The 23,804-nt window shown below is 34.8% G+C and overlaps 1 protein-coding gene across 2 annotated transcripts in view; it reads right to left on the bottom strand.

Annotated features, from left to right (window-relative positions):
• Wdr35 (WD repeat domain 35) overlaps positions 1–23,804 on the bottom strand; it is a 61,237-nt gene that overhangs the window by 24,138 nt on the left and 13,295 nt on the right. Inside the window, exons 9-16 of one of the 2 annotated variants that reach the window (XM_021724659.3) lie at positions 21,870–21,995; positions 19,267–19,452; positions 14,392–14,424; positions 13,959–14,019; positions 7,857–8,001; positions 5,262–5,331; positions 1,934–1,987; positions 445–554 (exon numbers count right to left, since the gene is read on the bottom strand). In XM_021724659.3, the coding sequence (XP_021580334.2) occupies positions 445–554; positions 1,934–1,987; positions 5,262–5,331; positions 7,857–8,001; positions 13,959–14,019; positions 14,392–14,424; positions 19,267–19,452; positions 21,870–21,995 (785 nt within the window). The remainder of the gene's footprint in view (positions 1–444; positions 555–1,933; positions 1,988–5,261; positions 5,332–7,856; positions 8,002–13,958; positions 14,020–14,391; positions 14,425–19,266; positions 19,453–21,869; positions 21,996–23,804) is intronic. The other variant, XM_005322615.3, reaches the window with a different exon arrangement.

Here is a 23,804-nt window from a genome sequence, read left to right as displayed (position 1 = left end):
TAGAGCGTTTGCCTGGCATGTGTGAGGCCCTGGGTTCAATCCTCAGCACCACATATAAATAAATAAAAGATCTAATGACAACTAAAAAAAATATATCTATATATTTTTTAAAAACCTGAATCATGGTAAAAATGGCTTTAAATTTTTTTTATAAATTTGACAGGAGATATAGACTATTCTCTATTTTGCTTCCCTGTAAGGAAAATATATCCAGAGAGATTAAACCAACTGATAGGAAAATATAAAATACTCTCAAAACACTTAAGCTTTAAGAATAAAAACTACATAAGGATTTCCATATATATCTAATAAAAAGCATTTAAACCAAAAACTATATAGTTTACAAGTTCATAACAAACACACTTGTCTTCACATTTATTACATAAACCCAACAATCCCAACTGATAACTTCTAACACCCCAGAAGGAGAGTTTTTATACTTACCTAGAGTTGCAATTTAAGGATAACTGGTAGGCTCGACAATTAAGGGAATATTTTTGAATCAAACCAACATTAGGAAGACTGTATCTCTGAATGGTGCCAGACTCACGACCCTATAGGAATTAGTTGTGATTACTAAAACATTTACCATAACAATATAAAATTACAACTGCAGATTTCTCTATACATCTACATGTGTGTTTTAAAACCAAAATGACATTGTCCTGCAAGTTTCCAATTCTGATACTGAATTATATCATTAAGTATATACTTATCTCCTAATTTAATTTAAACCTTTTTAAAGTGGCTAAAGATGGAATGATTTTTTTCATATAATGTTCAAGAAAGTAGTCAAAAACCTAGTTCTTTAGTAATATGTAAATTCTTCCATCACAAGGAAGAAATATTTACAGTTGTTTCTAGTTGCTATCTACGTTAATATTTAAGATACATTAAGAGCTAAAGCATAAAGCCCTTGCTGATTTAAATTTCATATGAATGAAAAATCAATAAAAGATCATGGTATGAAACAGCTGTTTGCAAGTCTTGGATTTTTATCCTATAGCCACTTTTCTAACTCTAGTTTTGGTAAGGAAAAAAAATGACCTGAAAACAGTTATAATCTTGAGTATTTGTTTAAATATGTTTTTAAAAATAAAACTAAATATATTTCTATGTAATTCTGGGAAAACATCAAGACTGACAGATTGGCAGCAAGTATATCAGACAGGAGAGAGCTACAGTGTTTCAAGCCCTGGCCAAAAGAAAGAGTGGAAGGTCCACACAGCCAGTCTTGACCTCTTTCATCTAAACCAAGAGGAGCCTGTCAAAAAGGTGGGGATACTATAGAATACAGGGCACTTTGGAGTATTTTCCCCCATAAAATTAGCTAACAGCTAACAAATGTTAGTAAAACTGGAAATATATACTACTTAGTCTCTGTTTCTGTAATTCCAATGCAACTCCACCAGTATTACTATATTAAAGTAAGCACTTATTTCTAAAATTAATATTTTCAAATGTCAGAGCTCAGGAAAAAACACTATACCATTGATTCTATTTGCAAAGTTCAACAGACGTTTGCCAGCAACCTCTCTACTTTACTGGCTGGCAAACACCACTTCTTCATTCTAAGTTGTATGAAAGTAGTTGAGCATTTTCTTCAATATAAAATAGCAGACGACAGAGAAAACTTTCTAAATCCCATTTGATAACACATCTTTCAACCCTTTATAGGGCTCCTTCAACCTGGTGTCAAACTCTACATGTACTTTACCTTCTCAGATAGCCATCATTTTACTGCCTTTATAAATAGCATTTTTGTACATGATTAATTTGTGAGGTTAGCTAGAAAATGTTCTCCTTTCTTACATTAGACTCAGTAAAACATGGGGTACTCACAAGATGCTATTCATATCCAAAAATCATTGCTTTAACCTACTTTTAAAATTTAAACAATTATTATTTATAAAATAAGTTTTTTCCAACTTACCACAATGAGTGTCTTATCAGATGCAGTTATGGCACAAATTGGATCTCTTGTGCCCTAAAACAAATAACCAATTATTATTATTCAATAAATACCTATTGCATGCTTAATCTATAAAAGATAAATGCAATTCACTAAGAAGAATATGGCAGGTTGGGGGTACAGCTCATCAGTAGAATATATGCATATCATGAGGGAGGCCTGGGGTTCAATCCCCAGGATCAAAAAACAAAAGAAGGAGAAAGAGGACAAAGAAGAAGAAAAGAATATTGTCCATAAAGTATTTATTAACTTAAAAAGAAACTTACTTACTGAGCACTTATTATGTGCCAGCCACATACTCAAATTAAATCTTTACTCTCAGGTGTAACTCAAAAGTGTACTGGGAGAGATGCTGAACTGAACACTTAATTGTAGACAGCATGATAGAAAAAGAGGCACAGACAGGGGTTATGAGAGCAGAGCGGGAGAAGCATCTAACCTACAGCAATATGGGTGAAAGTCTAGCTCTAAAAGATGAACCAACAACAGCAGGGCCAGCACATGCCAGGAGGAAAAGTCAAATGGCATGGCACTGCAGCCACCTCCAGGGCATCATGTCTGCGGGGGGAAGCCCATCTCAACAGGTTACACCCTGTGTGATTCCATTCACAAAACAGTCTCAAACTGATAAAATTATACAGGTGGAAAACCGATTAGTGGTTGCCAGGCAACATGGATGGGCTGGGGAGTAGATGAAAACATGCATAAGTAGCACTAAAAGGAGTACTTTTCTGATGATAAAATTCTATACACACAACTGTATGTACACACTGGTGGAAATTGAATCAGGAATAAGGCCCCAGTCTAGTAATAGTATTGGATCAATGTAAATTTCCTTGTTTGGATGTCATTTTACAATTACATAAGATGTCACCATTGTGGGAAGTAGAGTAATGGGACTATTTCTTCAACTTCCTGGGAGCCTACAATTATTTCAAAATAATTTTTTTAATAAATCAAAAGAAAACATCAGCCCGGCATAGTCAGGAAACTGCAAGTTATTTAGCACAGCTGAGGAATGTGCAGGAGAAAAAATGGGCAGGAAGGGACAATCTAAGGGAGGGGAGAAGTTGGGGGCATCTATACTTTATTCTTAAAAATATGATAATCTGCTGAAGATTAATATTTGGTGAGCAGGGGAAGGCAGCTGCGGCGCTGTCTTGCTCCACCATGCCCCACCCCAGGTTTACATTTTATACAGCGCACTGGCCAGCAATATGACAAATGGGTTGGCACTGGGAGGATGTGGAAGCCTAAAGTAAGAGACTATGCTGTGCCATTAGACATCATAGCCACCCACCATATGTCACCATTTAAATGTAAAGTTTCATTAATTAAAGTGAAATAAAATTTTGGACTCAGTTCCTCAGCAGAACTAGCCATATTTTAAGTGCTAGTGGTTACTGCACTGAGCAAAGATGAAATATTTCCATTGTAACAGAAAGTTCTCTTGAATGATACTGAATGGAAATTTACTGCAGTGAACTAGACAGGAACTAATGATACTGAACTAATATAGAGATGGGACACAAATTTGAGAGAAATCGGGGACTTGGCAATTTATTAGACACAAAGAGCAAGAGAAAAGGAGTTCTAATGATTTTTGCACAGATGGCAGAACCAGTCACTGATATGTATATGCATATGGACGAATGGATTTGGAGGCAAGATGAATCATACTCAGGTTAAATTTGGGGTCTTTCAAGCCATCCAATTTATTATACCCAAACAGCAAGAAATATATTATTATAAACTAGAAACATTAGAAAGATATTACAGTCATCCACATAAGATAAAGAATGGGTTTCCAAAAGAACACTGAGAAGAGAGTATTAAGAGATGGTCTAGGTCCGGAATGAGGGGACACCACAGAAACAGAGGGTAATGAGCCCTTAACAAAAAGACAAGGAAAAGACAGGTACAAAATCAAGAGTGTGGTTTCATGAAAGCCAAACATAAAAGAGTGATCAAACCTATTAAATGTCACATACAGATCAAAGAATACAAAAAAATTCCTATCAGAGTTGGCAATTCAGAGGTCTCTAGAAACCAAATGGCAATGAAGTGAAAATGGAATGTATAAGGGAAAGAAAATGAATGTAAAATATTCTTTCAAGAAGTTTAGCTCTTGGGCTGGGGATGTGGCTCAAGCGGAAGCGCGCTCGTCTGGCTTGTGTGCGGCCCGGGTTCTATCCTCAGCACCACATACAAACAAAGACGTTGTGTCCGCCGAAAAACTGAAAAATAAATATTAAAAAAAAAAATTCCTCTCTCTCTCTCTCTCTCTCTCTCTCTGTCTCTCTCTCTCTCTCTAAAAAAAAAAAAAGAAGAAGAAGTAGTTTAGCTCTAAAGGGATAAAGAGATAAGGCAGTGGTTAGAAGAATCCATGTGGCTGACAGTGGAACTTGTTTTTAAGATGGGAGAGATTTCAGTCTACTTTATGTGAGAGTAGGGGAAAGAACTGCTTGATGATGAATCGATTTGGAATTTCCCAAAAGTTTCCTAATGGAAGAGACTGTTTCTTATTCACCAGAAGATTCCAGCATCCAATGTATTACACATAATAGACATTCAGTGAATACCCGTTGAATAAATGGATGGACACTGTAGATGACCAGAGGGACTCCTGCATATTCTAGTGAACAGATCTAGATCTGCTGTCAAAAGATCTAAATTTGAATCCTCACTTTGCTACTCTCAGTTTTCTTCTCTATAAGATAGAGAGAGACTCCATACTATCTGGTTAGATGCATCAGATAAGAAAATAGATAAGAAAGAGCTTTAGATACTCTAAAAAAAATCTTACCAAAAACAAAATTGCTTACTAAAATATTAAATTACATTAGCTTATAAACAAAAGTATATTTCCACAAAGAGAGAATGAACTATGCTACCTACAAAACTTGGTATACTCACAAATATGCCAGAGATGACAGGCCAATCTATGTTCAGTAGACCAAGTGATAGATCCATAGACAATAAGATAGACAGACAGATGCTGAGAGAGGAGGGCAAGAAAGTGAGGAGAAAGTATGTTCCCCAATGCTTTTAGATAATTAGTTTTTCTATTATCCTATTAGCTACTTATCACCACTTTCATTTTCATTGAAGAGTTTTTAAGATTTAAAAAAAGTTTTTCAGAATAGAAAAAAAAATTTTTTAATTAAATTTTAAAAAATTAAAATCCCATTCACTAGAAATGAATTCTTTTTTCAGTTCTCCAAATAAAATTACAATATTTCCAAATCTACAGATATAAATCTTTTCTGGGAAAAATAAAATCACCTACTTGAATGGCTTTGCTATAATCAAGGACCCCATCCACTGATCCAGAAGGAGTATCATCAACATGATAAATTCTGTTAAAAAATTAGAATTCCAAAGAAAATTTAATAAAGGTTATATTATTTCATAATCTTTACAACAATGAAAGGATTGGGTGACACCATTGAATACTGTTACTTAATAAAAATCCTGATTATTTTAAATAATTCTTGATATAGCTTAGTTTCATAAGGATATTTTTACAGTTAAGTAAGCTGCTTCTGATAGCTGTGCCCCAAATATATCTGACCATTCAATTACATATTCACGTTGAATTTCATCAAGCTCTGAGGAAGAGGTTACCTTACTCTTGTCAGGATTAACTCCTACTCCATGAACTTTCTCTGTTGTTTCTCCATAATTTCCCTTATGTCAGTATGTTTAATGAAAATAAAGCTTAAATGGACTTGAGAAGCACTAATTAAAGAAGATACGCTCTTTATGGACCCCTGCCATCTCCCTGGCACCATATTACAATACTTTTTCAAATTGCAGTGGAGCGTCATTGCTGGTTTACTCGTCCACTGACTCCCACTAGGTGGTGAGATTCCTGGAGGCAAAGAATCTCCAGTCCCTAGCACAGTGCCACGCACTCTCAAGTGCCATAATATCTGCTGAAAAATTATTAAAATGAATAAAAAAAATTTAAAGAATTACTAAAATACTATCCTAGCTCCAAGGCAAATTACTTCACTTCCCTGAGCCTCAATTTCTCTCTCTGTAAAACAACAGTAAAGATCCTCCTCTAGCGTTTCTGGAGACAAAAATAAAGTGATGTTATAAAGCACATAATAAATATAGAGCCTAACACAAACAGGGGCTCAGAAATTGCAGCTATAATATAATTACAGAAAAACCGTGCCATTATCTATTTTTAAAATACCATAAAATTTTATAATTATTCTGAAATCATGATTGTACATCACCAACATAATAAGTACATCGAATTTTAAAGAAATTTAATAGAGAACTACTAAATTATAGAAACAGGGTATGTCTAAATCCATACATGTTTCTGCATTTTAACACATTTCTATTAAATACATCTAGGCCTACACAATTATTACAAAAGAAGTCAAAGATTAGAACAGCAGTTCCCTCAAGAGATCACGCAACCCAGTGCCTTCTCTTAAAACCAGAAAGACACAAGAAAGGTCAGTCCCAGGAAAAGGGTTCCAAGTCAGATTGACTACATCTACACTTAGCACCTGATGACCTTTGGCAAATAATTGAAGCTCAGTGTCTCAGTTTCCTCTATGAAACAGGAATAATGCAGATACCTATTAGATTTATGAAAGGATCTGGCACATAAGAAGTGTTCAATAAATGTTGGCTATTACCACCACCTCATTTTATAGATGAGGAAACTGAGATCCGAGGAGAACCAGCTCCAAATACCAGTAAGCACATCCCAGATAGGAAGATAAGGAAGTGCTGTCTTCTTGATTGAAACAGAAACTAGAATTCCTACAACTGGCTAACAGAGGACAATGGCTACACAGAGATGCTGGGTCTTTCCTTCCCACCCTCTGCAACTATGTCCAAAGATCCAGCTTCTCTACAAAGACTTCAGGTCTCTGCTTATCATCACTACTATAGGAAGTCCTCCAGAGGACTACTGCACTACCCTCAAGGAAGCCAAAGACCCTCTCCAGCTAACCTTCTAGCACTGCTGATATTTACTTTTCAACAGTTTCTTCTTCCACATAATTTGCAAGTCCCAAATGCTTTTACTGGGGACAAACCTCCTATTTTGTAATTGAGTAAGTCATGAAGGGACAGGAAAGTTGAATTAAGATATCAAGTGTATGTGAGGGCAGAAGATAGTTTGAAAAAGCAGCCTGGGATTTCTGAGCTGACTTGTGCAACCCAGTGCCACCAACACATGCCTGTACCCTCATTCAGCTTAACACACATGACAGAACGCTTTATTTAAAGACTTAGGGTAACAACCATAGAACAGCAAACAGAGACAAAATAACTTAGAAAACACTGTAAATGCATCTTCACCTAGACCTACTATAAGAAGTCCCTCCTGCAGGCTCCTCACGTGGAACAGCTTACCCCCACTTACCACAGCCATTCCAACTCCAGACTCCTTGGAATCCAGAGCAAGGGAAAGAAGCCAAGTCCCCAGTGTACCACACTCAACACCTCTTCCATACCTGTGCCTCAGGACCTGCCTGTCCTCTCTACCACTAACCCAAAAGAATGAAGCTTCAGTTAGATCCTTGGACTACAAATGAATAATCATATTTCAGTAAACATAATAACCTTAGTATCTTGGGGGTAGGTGAGTGAAGACAGCAATTTCATTACAAAAAACAAAGGTCTCTCTCTAGCCTTTATCTCCAAGGGTTTTCTTTTATTACACCATACTATCTGTCTTTCATTTTGAGAAATTTGAAATGGATCAATTTGAAAAATATTCATATTAATGGAAAAATATTTTGTACTAATCAAGGCAACTGGCATTTCTCAAGCATGAAAATTTATAATTACTATATCTGGTTTTAATGTGATATGGTTAAACTATTAAAATATGTATCAAAAAAGATACCTTTCTCTTCCTTCTTTCCGAGATCGAGTTATCTGATTAATTTCCAGTGCTGTGAGCTTCTTTGCCACACGATATTGCCAAATATAAAATGCTTCTTTCGAAGCTGCTATCACGTGAGTTTTGGTCATTGCAACAAATAAGGGCACTGTCAAAAAGAACATTAAGACAATTAAGTAATGGTTACACTGAATCACAGAATGTCCTCCTGAATGTAACTTCAGGAATCACAGAGTCCAACTCCTCATTTTATAGACAATATACCTGCAGTTTCAAAATACCCACACACAGTTTCTCAAACCAGAAAATAATCTAAAGCTCATAGGACCATACCATACAAAAAGAATGGATCCAAGCACCCCAAAAATGCTTCTTTTGAAGCTGCTGTCACATAGGTTTTGGTCACTGCAACAAATAATGGTACTACTGAAAAGAGTATCAAGACAATTAAATTAAGGAATGAATCAAAGGCCTAAATACAAGAGCAAAAACTATAACACTTAAAAAGAAAATGTAGAAGTAAATCTTTGTGACCTTGAGGTAAGCAATGGTTGGTATCTTAGATATAACACCAGAGCACAATCAACAAAAGAAAAAGTAGATAAACTGGACTTCACCAAAATCAAAAACATTTGTGATTCAAAAAATACCATTAAGAAAGTGAAAAAGTCCACAGAATGTGAGAAAATATTTAATCATATATTTAATAAGGAATTCTATCTAGAATATATCAAGAACACATAAAATTCAATAATAAAAGATGAATAAAACAATTTAAAAGCAATCAAAAAATCTGAATAGACAGTTATCCAATGAAGATTTTTTTTTTTAATGGCCATTAAGAAAATGAAAAGATGGTCAACATCATTAGGCATCAGAGAGATGCAAATGAAACCACAATGAGATATCATTTCACACAATTTGAGCTAGAATCAAAAAGATAATAACAAGTGTTGTCAAGAATGTACAGAAATGATAGAAATGTAAAATACACTTTGAAAAACGGTTTGTCAGTTCCTCAAAATGTTAAATACAGAGTTACTTTATGCCCTAGCAAGTATTCTCTTAGATTATACCCAAGACAGATTAAAATATATGTCCACATAAAAAGCCATACTCAAATGATCATAGCAGCATTATTCATAATAGTCAAAAGGTAGAACCAACCCAGATGCCCATCAACTAATGGATGAATAAATAAAATCCAACCTCTGCTTTCTCTCCCTACAACCAGTCATGACTTAGTTCAGAATTTATCTTTTCTCCTGACCTCATATGTGTTAAATCCCCATTGTAACTCAGAAAAAAAAATTATCCCAAGTTCCTTCCTAATTTAGAAATATAGTTTTCTAAACAAATAACTTTTTCATCTGTTTTATCTCTTTAAAAAATGTTCAATCTCCTACTGTGGACCCTTTTATGAAGTAAACAAGATAATCAAATCCTATTATAGATTTGAATTTTGAATATAGAACTTTTATACTAAATAAGTCAGTAAAATTAAGTCATATTTTAAAATGTTATTTTCATAACTGTCAAGATTTTTCTGTTTAAAATCTGTACTATTAACAACCACTAGAGGGCATTCCAAGCCTCTCCTGGGTAGGGAACAAAAGGTAGGCTGAAGAATGGCCACTGGGCCTCCAGGGGGCGTTCAGGGCAGACCCAGACTCTCTCCTTCACTTTGTCATTATTAAATTCTAAAACATTTACTAAATATTTAGTAAATTCTACCATGAATATGCGAATACTGGTAACCCTTATGTTCTTAGAGTAATCTGAAGTAAGTTCACAAACCTTTACTGCTTTCTAATATAAATTTTCCTAAGCACATAAAAACATTTTCCAACCAATGTTTTATCATAATTATAAATCATACACAAGTTATTTCTTTTTGTTAGCCTGACTGATTCAAAATTAGGATATCAGTGGTTCCAGGTAAGAGTCAAATTTCTTGGATTCAAATCACAGGCACTTGCTAACTGTGGCACTGGATAAAGTATTTCTTCTCTCAAAACCTCAGATTATTTATAGTAAATTAAAGATAATAATGATGCCAATCCTATTTATAAAAGAGAAATTAACTATAAAGCATAGCACAGTGCCTGGAAGAGAGTAAATACTTAATAATTTTAAAGCCAATATTTATTGATTTTTAAAAATATATGCCAGGCCCTCTTCACACATTACAAATATTAACTCACAATCACCCTTTAAGGTAGCCATTATTATCTCCATTTAGCATAGGAAGAAACTGAGGCATAAAACAGTTATAATTTGTCTATGACATATGCTAGAAAGTGATAGAGTTGGACATGAACTCAGTCAATCTGACACCAGGTTTAATGCTCATAATCACTCCTCAGTAAGGATTAGGAAGTATTAGGCACGGATGATATTCTTATTCTCATTTTTACTATCTAGGTAGGTTTTTAAAATACAACCATATAGGGCTGGGGTTGTGGCTCAGTAGTAAGCGTTCGCCTTTTATGTACGAACATAAAAATAAAGGTATTGTTTCCAACTACAACTAAAAAATATATATATATAACCATATATAAATTCTCTAGTCAATACAAAATTAAACCCAAATATATTGGAAATGTGTTCTTTAGAGTCAATATAGTAGTGATTTCAATAAATTTATATGAGTAGTAATGCCATCAATATAAATTTTGATACATCTTTATTTTTAAAATTCACTTCATCCAGATTAAGCTTCTAGAAAAAACAAGGCCAAATTTCAAGGGATCAAATGTTTTAGAAAAAGAACATTTTTCTGGACAAAAACACCTCATGCCCTCCTGAACTATTTAATACTTGGAAAGAAAAAATTCAAAACACCTAGAAAGATTATTGAAAAAATTTTTATGAAAATAATTGTGCTTCCATTAATTGCACTTTGTAACACTAAAAGCAGTCATTTCTAGTGAAGCCAGGATGTAAAATGATTTAAAACAATTTAGGAATTCACATATAAGTAAAACCTGCTTGTAATATTTTCATGCTGAGCCCTGAAATAAATGCCTGCATTTGTAACAGTCCCTCCCCCACTTTCCTACTCATTCATTTCTTAGTCTTTTAAAAGAAGCTGGTAAACTGAAATTGCGCTGAAGAGTTTTCATCAAATTAACTTTCTCTGGAATACATGGAAAACACAGTGCATGTGTTAGAGACCACCATTAGAAACCTGCTGTGCTCCACCAAAATGGCTGCAATATGGGCAACCTGGCACTCTCTGGCCACTTTGCATGACTCCATGCCTCTGTAAATGCTATCTTCTCTCTTTAAAATATCACCTGAAGAAATACTTATCCCTCAAAACTCAGCTCAAATGCAACCTTTTCTACATAGAAAAGATGACTCTGAGGCCCTTATGCCCCAAGATTCATTTATCCAAATCTTTCATGATACCTGGCCCACAGCAGGGGAGCAGTAAGTCATCTTTCAATGGACTGATTCAATCTTAATAACTTGTTTATAGACATCATGTAAGAAGTGTCATAATTAGCTAGACGCAGTGGCACATGCCTGTAATCCCAGCAGCATGGGAGGCTGAGGCAACAGGATCACAAGTTCAAAGCCAGCCCCAACAATGGCGAGATGCTAAGCAACTCAGTGAGATCCTGTCTCTAAATAAAATACAAAATGGGGCTGGGAATGTGGTTCAGTGGTCAAGAGCCTCTGAGCTCAATCTCTACTACCCCCCCACCAAAAAAAAGAAATGTCATAATTAATTTCTCATTATTCCCAGTTATCACTGAAGTATCCAAAACAATATATACTTATTAATGATTTGCTTTACTCTATATTTACATGATAGAAAATATCTTCCACATGTTCAATAAACATTTACTACAGGCCAAGCAGTGTTATGTACCGGGGATACAAAAGTTAACTAGAAAAAATATTTTTAAGAAGTTCAGAATCTAAAGGAGAAAACAGGCAAGAAGATCAATAACTGCAGCACAAACAAAGAAGCACTTTGGGGAATGGGGTTGTGGCTCAGAGGTAGAGCATTTGCCTAGTATGCGTGAGGCTCTGGGTTCGATCCTAAGCACTACATAAAAATAAAATAAAGGTACTGTGTTCACCTACAACTAAAGAATAAATATAAAAGAAAAGAAGTACTTTGAATAAAAGTATACCACAGATATCATAATGACCCCATGGAAGAGCACCAAAAGAGTGTGCCCTAACCCTAACATGTAGAGTACGACAGAGCTCCACAAACCATACTCCCAAATAATGTGTAAAATTCTTTTTTAAAGGTTTCTATAGAGACTGTTAAGAGCAAGAGTACACAGCAGAACAAGAACAATATGTTTCAGAATAGAACCAGTCACACGTGTTTTTTGTCATTTTAGTCTCCAGTTCTTACGAAAATTTGGCATAGAAACTTTATAAAGAAATTTTACAGAATATGTAAGAAAAAAAATGTTGAGATTTTGGCTGTGTTTGCTATAGTGCAATGAAAGAACCGTTTGTTAAAATGTCAGTCTGCAAGACTGCAAAAAAACATTTTGAGACTCAAAAATACGAATAATCATGCCCTCAAGTATTTGCCATTTTATGAAAGGGAAGGATTTGCATTTAGCTCTATTTCACAAACAGTCTAACCTGGTGCAGCTACTTGGGAGGCTGAGGCAGGAAGATAGCAAATTCAAGGTCTACGTAGGCAACTTCGCAAGATACTTGATCAAAAATGAAAAGTAAAAATGGCTGGGGATGTAACCCAGTCATAGAGCACCTCTAGGTTCCATCAGAAACAAAAGAAGAAAAGTCAACCTGAGACAAAAATTACTTAGAGGCTAACCCTATCATCATATGAGTCTATGTTAAAACTTTAGATCTTAAAAGAAAAAGAATATAATCTGAAGATTGATAGAATTTACCCCTTAAAAACTGTTATGTTTCCAATAAATAAGATATTTGTGACAAGAGTCAGTAATACTAAGTCTTTCAACAAGGAACACTAACATATGTAGACATACAAATGAACATACCTATATAACAATGGACATAGATAGGCAGTTGAAATATTTCAATATATCAAGGTGAATGAATTACCAACACCCTAACCTTAGAGCATAAAATCTTAAGGCCAGTAAATATTTTTCACATTTGCTTGTTATCAACTGAAGAACCTAACAAAATGCAAACATTTAGAGGTGACATTATCATTTCATTGCTTAGATTGAATGTCCAATACAGGAAAAAAAAAAAAAGAAAGAAAGAAAGAAAGAAAAGAGTAATTCTCAGAGTCAGAAAATAATTCAATGGGGTTTTTCAAATTTTTTGTTTAAATGATTTTTTTGTCATATTATATCCAATATACTACCATAAACTTAAAAGAAAATCATTACTTTTCAAAGTTCTGTGAAAGGGCAACAAAATATTTGTTAGATTATAAACAAGCTTCTCTGAACAAAATTTAAAAATTTTTGGTGGATTATTTTATAATTGTTGGATAGAGAAAAATGCAAAGTTAAAGAAACAAATGAAATCTGAAAAAGGGGAAATTTTTAAAGCTGTCCCTATTAATAGACTTAATTTCATTAGAAAACTCTGGAAAGAGCAAACTCAATTTTACAAGCAGCTAAAGTGTTTTTATGGGAGAGGTATTTACAAGCAGTTATAAAAGTGATTTAACAGCAAAATTCTTTCTATAATCCTCAGATTATTACACTTAAGCATTATGTAGCATGCCAACTTCTGTACAATTATATTTCCCACTTAAAGCAAATAATGGCAATTATGAATAATCATGGATTTCAGATACAGTAATCGTTTAATTTATTATCTTAACTAGGATGCTTTTGAGAGTGAAATGGTGTGTTAATAAGTCTACCATGAGAACAGGTATAATCTGGTACTGGACCTGACAACCAGAAAGTATGGTCATTCTAATTAATATCATAGGTTTTTTAATTAGTGTTACAAATAAAACCTGATTGTTGTTCTGGGGATATGGCTCAGTGGTAGAGTGCTTGCCTGTCATGCTGAGGCCCTGAATTCAACCCCCAGCACAAAAAAGAAAAAAAAAATGAGGAAATAGATTATAGAGGAAAAGACTAAACAAAATAAATATTAACACTTCCTTACCAATATCAATGTATTTGGGATCCAAGGGTGTGCCGATAGAATTACAAAGAACTAGCACAAACTGTGAACAAACAAAACAAAAACAAATATCACAACTCTTACTTACAACAAATAAAGAAATATATTTCATACTTATCTTTTTCAAGTATCATTAACTGAGAAATAATTGATAAAATTGTTAGGTGCAAAAAATAGCAAATAAAACAAGACAATCTAAGTTATTAACCATTTTAAAAATATAAATTAAAATTAAATGAAGGCTGATTTCTCAATATAACAGAATACCACAGTTTTTAAGAGGATATTTTAGAAATACTGATACACTGGCTCCTTTTCATCATGTATACTTCTAAAATTCCTGACCAGCTATAACATCAAAACTCATTTTTATCTTATTATAACCAGCTATATAAGAACTAACTTAATTTGTTACCGTTGCACCAAATGTCTCCATTTCATTCTCCTCCTTTGAAGCAATATATAAACAACATGAGAAATTCAGAAAAATTCAGTTAATTCAGAAAAGACATAATCCAACCTAGTAAAAATGACTTATATTCAAATAATTATCAATGACTAATATTAGGAAGATAATAAAGCATGCTTTAGATCATACTGTTCTAAAGTGATAATTTCATTTTTCTTTCACCTTATCTTGTACTAACAGTACTATTCTATTTAGATGTTTTCCTGATCAGAATAATAATTTCAAATAAATCAATTTTATACATATTTTTGATACATATTTTACCTTTTTCAGCATCTCAATTATCTCAATTAAAACCTGTTTAATTAATTTCATAAATATAAACCAAATGATAAAAGGTATACTAAAAATACTATAATTTACCCTTCCACCCTTTAAAAGCTTATTTACTGTCCAAAATACCACAAGTTATATTTTTAATTTACTTTTCGTTTTCATCAATTATATTTTCAAAAAATAATTCTACAGGACTTCTTGCTAAAACTGGCACAGCATTCCTTTTCTACTCCCTTCAACTCCTGCTCTTGCTATTTATCTCTACAAATCTAAGTAACATATTTCTAGAGCTATTTCTGGTTTGGTTTTGTTTCAATCCAGTGCATTATCTGTCACCTTCCCATTATGAAAGATAAGAATTTTACATTTTTTTCATCCCCTTTCCCAAAACCTGCCACCCAGGGGCATATTTCTATCCCTTCATCTTTCCACTTTTCACATCATTTTGTTAGATCAGAATTAGGGGGCTGGGGATGTGGCTCAAGTGGTAGGGCGCTCATCTGGCATGCATGCGGCCCGGGTTTGATGCTCAACACCACATACAAAGATGTTGTGTCCGCCGAAAACTAAAAAAAAATAAATATTTTAAAAAAAATTCCCTCTCTCTCTCTCTTCTCTCTCTCTCTCTCTCTAAAAAAAAAGAATTAGGACTAAATATTATATGTCAATTAAAAGATTTTAATTTTAAAAATCAGTGATCACATTATTTTGACTGTGTAAATGCTACTCAGCTGAGACATCCATTATACCATGATTTATTTTCCTTTCAAGCATAGTTTGCTTTCCCTGTAGTTTATTATTATCTTTATTCTTTCCTTTGTTTAGCTTCCTAGGCACCCATTACTAACTCAAATCCCTGATTTTCCTCAGTTAAGTCTATCTCCTCCCAAGGGTTCAAACATTCTAGGGAATCTAACAATTGCATATGTTTAAATTTCTTCTGGAATCTTCTGCCCTTCTCTCACTGGCCTCCCTGGGCATGCTGCAGAGCAGTCAATTGGTACCACTCTTCACCAGGAGTCCTGTGCTCCTGTTTCTTCTTTCTTCCTCTTTCTTGGTTTATTCCTCATTTTCATGGACATCATCATCAAGTAACTAACTCCCTAAGATGGAACACCATGGAAGGTAAAATTTTTATGACCTTGCACATCTGAAAAAGTCTGTATTCCACCCTCATACTTAAGTGGTTTTCTTAGGATGTGGAATTTTAGATAGGAAGTCAGTTTCCTTCAAAATTTTAAAAGCGATTCTCCAAAGCATTGCTTTTCATAAGTCAGATGTCATTATGACTCCTTATCCTATGAAATCTGTTTTTCCTCTCTGAAATCTTGTAAGACTCTTTTTTTTTTTTTTAATCCCCAGTGTTCTGAAATTTCACAGTGATGTGTCTTGATGTGGAAACACATTTATTCAATCTAGAATCTCAAGGGAAATTTTCCTGGATTTTTTTTTTTTTTACATTCATTCCATGCTATTTTGCTTTTACAGTTTTCTTAGAACTATTGTTCAAATACTAAACTTCCAAGACTAAGTTTTCTAATTTTCTTCTTTTTCACTACTTTCCATTTCTTTGTCTTTTTTGCTGTACTTTTTAGGGTATTTTCATCCAATTTCCTAATCATTCTGCAAAATTTTTCAATGGGATTCTCATATTTGTAATTTCTAAAATTTTCCTTTTCTATACTATTCTTATTTTATAGATGGAAACCTCTTAACTCTCTGAAGATAATAATAATGGTTCTTTGCAGAATACAGAATCTTTGAATTTTTCTTTTTGTCTAGTCTTTACTTCCTCCAAGTTCTTTTCTACTTGTGGTTATACTGGTATCTGTCTGTCAAATTCAATGCTTTCTTCAAATGTCTGAGAATTCTAATCTATCTGCTGTATTTAAAAGTGGAATGCCAATCAATAAATGGGCAAAAGAACTAAACACAAATTTCTCAAAAGAAAAAATACAGTCAACAAACATATTAAAAAAGTGTTCGACCTGTCTAGCAGCCAGGGAAATACAAATAAAAATTACACTAAGATTTCATCTCACTCCAGTCAGAATGGCAATTATCAAGAATACAAATAACAATAAATATGGCAAGGATGTGAGGGAACAGGTACACTTATACATTGTTGGTGGGAATGCAAATTAGTACAACTACTGTGGAAAGCAGTGTGGAGATTTCTCAAAAAACTAGGAATGGAATCACCACATGACCCAGCTATCCCACTCCTCTGTTCTTATCCAAAAAAACTAAATCAGCATACTATCACAATGTAGCCACTGCAATTTTTATAGCAGCACAATTCACAATAGCCAAATTATGGAATCAACTCAGACACCTGTCAATGGATCAAGAAAATGTGGTATATGCACACAATGGTGTTTTACCCAGCCATAAAGAAGAATGAAATAATATTTGCCAGTAAATGGATGGAAATGGAGAAAATCATGCTAAGAGAAATAAGACAGACTCAGAAAATCAAGGGTTGAAAGTTTTCTCTTATATGTTGGAGCTAAAGCAAAATAAGGGAAAGAAGTCAATGGGGGAAGAGATCAGATATCATAAAATATAGGGAAGATCAGTGGAGTAGGAAAATGAGAGGGAGAGAGGAAGAAAAACGGAAATACATTAATCAACAAAATCATGTCATATACATATATAAATGTACCAAAGGGAATTCCACCTTTATATATATATAGAAAGCACCAATCAAAAATAAATAAAGGAGGGGCTGGGGGTATAGCTCAGAGCTAGAACGCTTGCCTAGCACACGTGGGGTGCTGGTTTGATTCTCAGCACCACATAAAAACAAACAAATAAAGGTATTGTGTCCATCGAGAATTAAAAATAAATAAAATAATAAATAAATAAATAAAGGAGCCAGGCATCGTGATGCAGGCCTGTAATCCCAGCAGCTCCAGTTCGGGAGACTGAGTCACAAGGATCTCAAGTTCAAAGCCAGCCTCAGCAACGGTGAGGTGCTAAGAAACTCTGTGAGACCCTGTCTCTAAATAAAATACAAAATAGGGCTGAGGATGTGGCTCAGAAGTCAAGTGGCCCCGAGTTCAATCCCTGGTACCAAAATAAATAAATAAATGAGTAAAAGGAACACCAGTAGAGGAGGGAGGAGGAATGGGAATTGAAATCAAATTCCTTGTATATATAATTTTATCCAAAGGAACCCAAATACTATGTATAATTATAATGCTCTAACAAAATTTTTAAAAAGTGGGATATTAAAAGGCTACTTGGAATCTATTTGTCCATAAATAAGCCTTACTGAGCATGGCTTTTACTGTGAAGTGATCAAGCAGGGTTATTTTCTTGGAGATTCCCAATCTTAGTCTTTTCTCATGAGCTGATCAGATTCTTCAGGGAAGATTCTTTCAATCCAATACCTCAAAGCCTGATGCCTGGCTGCCAGTGCTCTGGGAACCAAGTAGGGACAGAGGACCAGGGGTAATGACAAGTCATGAACTTCTCATTTAATTGGTTTTCAGTTGAGTTCTTCCACCCTTAGCTATGTGTGGTGCCCTTCAGTGCAGAGATCCCCTTTGATCCTCCCTGGAGATTTAAGCCCAGTCTTAATAGATGTTAAGCAAGCAGCCCGTGTTCTCTTTCTATGGGGATCTGAGAACTTTCTTTGTTATATCTTTTTTTATGTTAGTTTCTTTCTCAGGCACTCCCAGTCCTGTTCCTCTTCAACATTCTGTAACTAGATGCTTCTTTGCTTTTTCCATGAAAAGTTTATGGTTCAGCTTTTTTAGACCTGCTAAGGTAATTATCACTAATCCACCTATTCTCTAACCTCCAAAATTTGTTGCCATTTCCTCTCCATTTCTGGTTCCTATGGGCTTGTGACTCTAAAAAAAAAAAAAACAACTTTACTGTTATTCAGCAAGTTTCAGAAGAGAACAAAGCCAAATAAGGCTGTTCAAATGGTTACCTTTAACCAAAAATGTAATAAGGAAATAAATTATAACCTAGATAAAGACATTGGTAGTCCTATTTTGGAATATTTACATTTTTCTACAAATACTTAAATTGTTAGTACACTTTTTAACAAGATATTATATGTACTATTTATTTTGTGCTCTGAGATGACTTTTAAACTAATATAATTTCAAATAAAAGATTTCTCAATGTCAAAAGCTTCCCAAACTGTTACAAATAGTCATTGTTTTATCAGTTCTTTAGTATTTATTGCAGATATCTGGATATTCATTGTTTGCTTGTGAAATTTTAACTTGGAAAAGGATTATGGTGTTTTAAATATATTTCAGAGAAAAAAAAAAGCTTCAGTACTGAACCAGTCAATATGAACTGCCAATGATCAGCTGAATGGAGGGGAAAAAAAAATCAGAGAATACAGAAGCAATGGAGTCATAGAGTTTTCCAGAACAGGTCTAGACTAACATGGCCAACAGACCCCGTGTTTCTGTACTTGCCAGTATCCAGGCCATGCTTGAGAATGTAGATAACTCTGGCACGATTATGCCAACCAGTCTGTTCACCAGTCTGTGCTTTAAGATACCAAGGAATTCCTACCTGAGGATGACTTTCATCAGCTTTTGTAGCCAAAATGCAGAAATCGCCACAAGTGGTAATGGAAATGATACTCTTCACATATTTAACATATTTCTCATTGTTTTTAGTGTCCCAAAAGACAACACAGTACTCAGGACGATCTGGTCTGGTATATGCATACACCACAGTATTTGAACAATAGCCCCACTAGGAAGAAAGGAAACAGAAAAGGGAAAGAATGGGAGGAGGAAAGAGGGGAGGGAAGAGAGAGGAAGGAAAGAATATTTAGCTTTGGGAGAAAAAAATGCAATTTATTTTATTTTTACTCTAGGAATAATGCAGATAAGTACTTTATCAGTACTGACAAAATACATTCTTCAGAAATGGTAGAATTTCTGAATTCTGAATCTTCAGCTTCATACCTACCTTTTTTGCACTAAAATAACCAAAAAGGTAATAATAATACATTTTAAAAACAAAAAAAAAATGTAATGTCAAAATAAATTCAGTGTGATTAACCCTCCTTATTTTTAATTTTTAAGACTTAAGCTTCAGTGGTACCATAGCTAGTGTGAACCATCAATAGTGTTATCCCTGTCAAAATCTTAGATTCTGAGTCCACAGTCAATATTTAAAGATAGGTGTTTTGCCTTTCCCCATCCACATATTTTATGAAATTTGTTCTTATATCAAATCTTTCTGCATAATTTATTTAAAACAATAACAAAATGCATATCCCTCCCCAACTTCCTGTCATGAAGAGCCTATAACATCTTTAGCTGTAACTATTCTAGTATTTATCATCACACTGCATAGCTATTGATTATGAAACTCAGGCACTTACAGCTTTCCATTCTAACTCTTATAGTATACTTACATGTAATTTTGAATAAATTAATTCTCATTGTCCACATTACTTTTACTATTAGTAGCTAATAATTGTGTTCACTTTTAATGCCATGATTATTTTTTACAATAAATGTTGACTTTAAAATAGTTTTAGATTTGCAATAAAGTTGCAAAGATAATACAAAGTTCCCATATACCCCTCATCCATTTCCCTATTAACATTTTACATTGCCATAGCACATTTGTCACAATGAAGAAATCAATATTACTATTACAACTAACTAAACTTCACACTTTAAGTTTCTAGCTTTTCCCTAATGTCCTTTTTCTATCCCAGAATCCCATTTTAGACACATTATATTTAGATAACATGTCTCCATGGACTCCTTTGGGCTGTGACAGTTTCTCAGTCTTTCTCTATTTTCAATAACCTTGGCAATATAGAGGAGTACTGCTCTGGTATTTTGTAAAGTGCCCCTCAATCATGGGATTGCTGGTTTTTAGGAAGATCAACAGAGATGTGACATGATCTCGACACATCCTATTAGGAGGTACGTGGTATCCACATGACATCACTGTTGATGTGGTGTTCATGGGGATTTCCCACTGTTAAGCTACTTTCTCTTTCCTCTCTCCATCCTCCATTCTTTGGAAGTGAGTCACCAAGTGCAGCCCATACTCAAGCCAAGGAACTGGGACTATGCTCTACCTTCTGGAGCCCCCTGGAGTACATAAGTGAGATAGTATACTTCTGTAAGTAAGATCTGTTTCTTCTCTCCCATTTGTTTTTCATTAAAGTAAGTTAATTTTATCAGTATTGGCTCACAGACATTAACTTCATAATTTGGGTTACAATGAACTTGCAACATTTGTTTTATTCCTCAAATTGCTACACCTTAAGCCAAAGAGAGTTCTTCCTAGTTGTCTGCCATGTGCCTTTGACGTGGCCACATTTTTTTTTGTGTTAGGGTTCTTTATTACTGTCTGGCATTGTTAAGATGCTCCAGACTTATGTTATATTTTCCTTGCTCTAGTCCTAGAATCAGTCATTTCTCTGAGGGGCTTTGCCCTTTAAATGAAATATATAAGATTCTTCATAACAGATAATTTATCAGATCATATTTCAAACTTGTTTTGGATCAAATATTAAGATAAAATAGTGATTAAATATCAAGTTGCTCTCTCATTTTTCCCCCTCCTAATCTATTCTCTGCCCTTCGCTATTCTGCTGAGCCCTGGAAACTGATTTCTATGAACTCCATCACCTGGGCTACCTTGCCAACTCGTGCCTAGTTGGATTTGACCAGTAAAAGGCACATGAAGTAGAAAGATGGAGTATCTACTCTCCTATCTGTCTCTGCCTGGCCAGTTGGTGGTAGCCAAGCCCCTGCTGGGCAGCTTCTCTTACACAGCCAAAGCTCTCATGGAATGTTACTCCCTTGCCCCTTCCAACTGGGGGCACTGGTGATGGCATCTATTTGCTAAGCACTGGGTGCCTGCTTTATCTCCCTTGCTGTCCCTTAATGCTACCCACACATCTGTAACAAGCCTTTCAATTACTCTGGTGGGTGGGCCATCTGTTTCCCACTGAGACCCTGACTCATAGGGTCATTTTACTAATTATACACAGTATACTAGAAAAGCTAGTTTTAAAGTCCTCGTGGACAACAAAAGCCTCCTTTCTGTTAATTTCTAAAACAAAACCACTATGAATATAATGAGTTATAACAAATTATTTAGTTAAAAACACTTTATTTTACAAATGTTCTTAATACCTTATAATCGGGCCGAATGTTCGCAAAATATATATAGGAATCAACAGTTAGTGCAATTTTCAGTCCATCTCCTTCCCAAGACAGTGCAGACATCTGTTTTCCAGGAACTTTCAAAGTGCCTAAATGCTGGGGGGAAAAAAAGTATTCAATCTAAAGTATCACAATGAACAAATTACCATTGAACACTTCATGAAGATCAAAAGTGGTATGAAGACTCTCTTGTGAAAGTTTATCACTAATTTTAAGATCATTTTCCTTACATTTTAATTACAAAAAAACATGAGTATGATTGGAGATATTTACAGGCTATATCCAAAGAATGTTAGCAAATGTCATCAAATCTACCATGTCATAGATTAAAATATACATCTTTACTTTTATGTAAAACTAAGAAAAAACATGCTAATTAAAATATGATCACTTTGATTACATGATGTGTGCCAATTTTTTCTTTGTGTTCTCAGGATTGAACCCAGAGGCATTTGTTTACTGCTGAGCTACACCCCCAATCCTTTTAATTTTTTATTTTGAGACAGAATCTTGAACTAAGTCGTGAAAACTGCTCTTGAACTTGATATCCTCCTGCCTCAGCCTCCTGAGTTACCGGGTTTACAAGCATGTGTCATCACACCTGGCCAATGGATCCAAATTTTAGACTTGTAAAAAGCTATACTTTTTAGAGTCCATGAAAGTTTATAATAGTAACTTCAATACTGAAGTCCTACTTTTCTCTTTCCTCCCCAGCAAACAACCAATCACCAAGACCCATTGCCTTTGCTCCTTTCAATGGTCACAAAGAAACAATTGTGGAGAAAACTATGGGAATAGCCTCCCTTTCATCTCTTTCCTTATTTCTACCCTCTTTCCCCCAGATTCCCTCTCTACTCTGCTATTATAATTATCTTTCTGGAACAAAACTCTAATCATAACCTTCCCTGCTTTAAAAACATAATAATACTTTTTAAAAAGCAATAGCTCCCCATTGGTCATAATTCTTGAGCATGGAATACACTACCTTTTTCCCATCTGGCCCAAAAGTACCTTCCTTGCTGAATGCCCTACCATACAGCCATAGTTATGTGTGCCCACTTGTGAGAGAACTACTCTGCCACCATACCTTAGGCCCATATTGCAGCTCTTCTGCCTGAAATCCTCCTCTTCTTTCCCCATGCCTCCTTATCCTTACTATTCCTTGTCCTCCTGGAGAATCCCTCTTCATCCTTCAAATATAACTCAAATAGTGCTTCCTTGATGAGCCTGGTCTTCTTCTCTCCATGGTTCCAGGGAATGCAACAGTAAGTTCCTCAAGAGCACTCACTTCATGGTCAAATTAGTTTGTTCATAAACTAACATTTGATGAGTGACTCAATAAGCAAGTCAATGAACACAGCCCTTTTAATCTATGGTTCTCATTTGACAGGCCAGTATAATCCCCCAAATTTGAATTAATTGCACTGGCATCCCTTATTCTGAAGCAGATGTATCTAAAGTCAAATTTCATGTTGCTTATGGTCTGAATGTTTGTCCCTTCCAAAATTTATGTTGAAATTTGACCTGGAAACAGTACTAAATGGGGTGACTTTTAAGAGCTGACTAGGAATAATGCCACTGGAAAAGGGTGATTTGGCCCCTGTTGTCTCTTTCTTGCCCTTCCTCTTTCCTGTCCCACCCTCCTCCATGTGATGACACAATAAGAAGGCCCTCACCAGATGCTGCAGCCTTGATATGGGACTTCTCAGCCTCTAAATCTGTGAGCAAATAAACTTCTGTTCACTATAAAATGTCATAACAGTCTAAGACAAATGTACTGAACCCCATTTTGCCAAGGAAACCAATGGAAACAAAAAACTCAAGTTTTAACCTAGAAGGGTCCATCTTGCTGCCTACATGAAACCAAAAGGGAACTGAAAGTTTTTATGATCATACACTTGATAT

Source organism: Ictidomys tridecemlineatus, chromosome 12 (assembly GCF_052094955.1).
Source record: "Ictidomys tridecemlineatus isolate mIctTri1 chromosome 12, mIctTri1.hap1, whole genome shotgun sequence".
In the NCBI taxonomy this organism is placed as follows: Eukaryota; Metazoa; Chordata; class Mammalia; order Rodentia; family Sciuridae; genus Ictidomys; species Ictidomys tridecemlineatus.
This window is presented reverse-complemented; position numbering and strand designations above follow the sequence as displayed.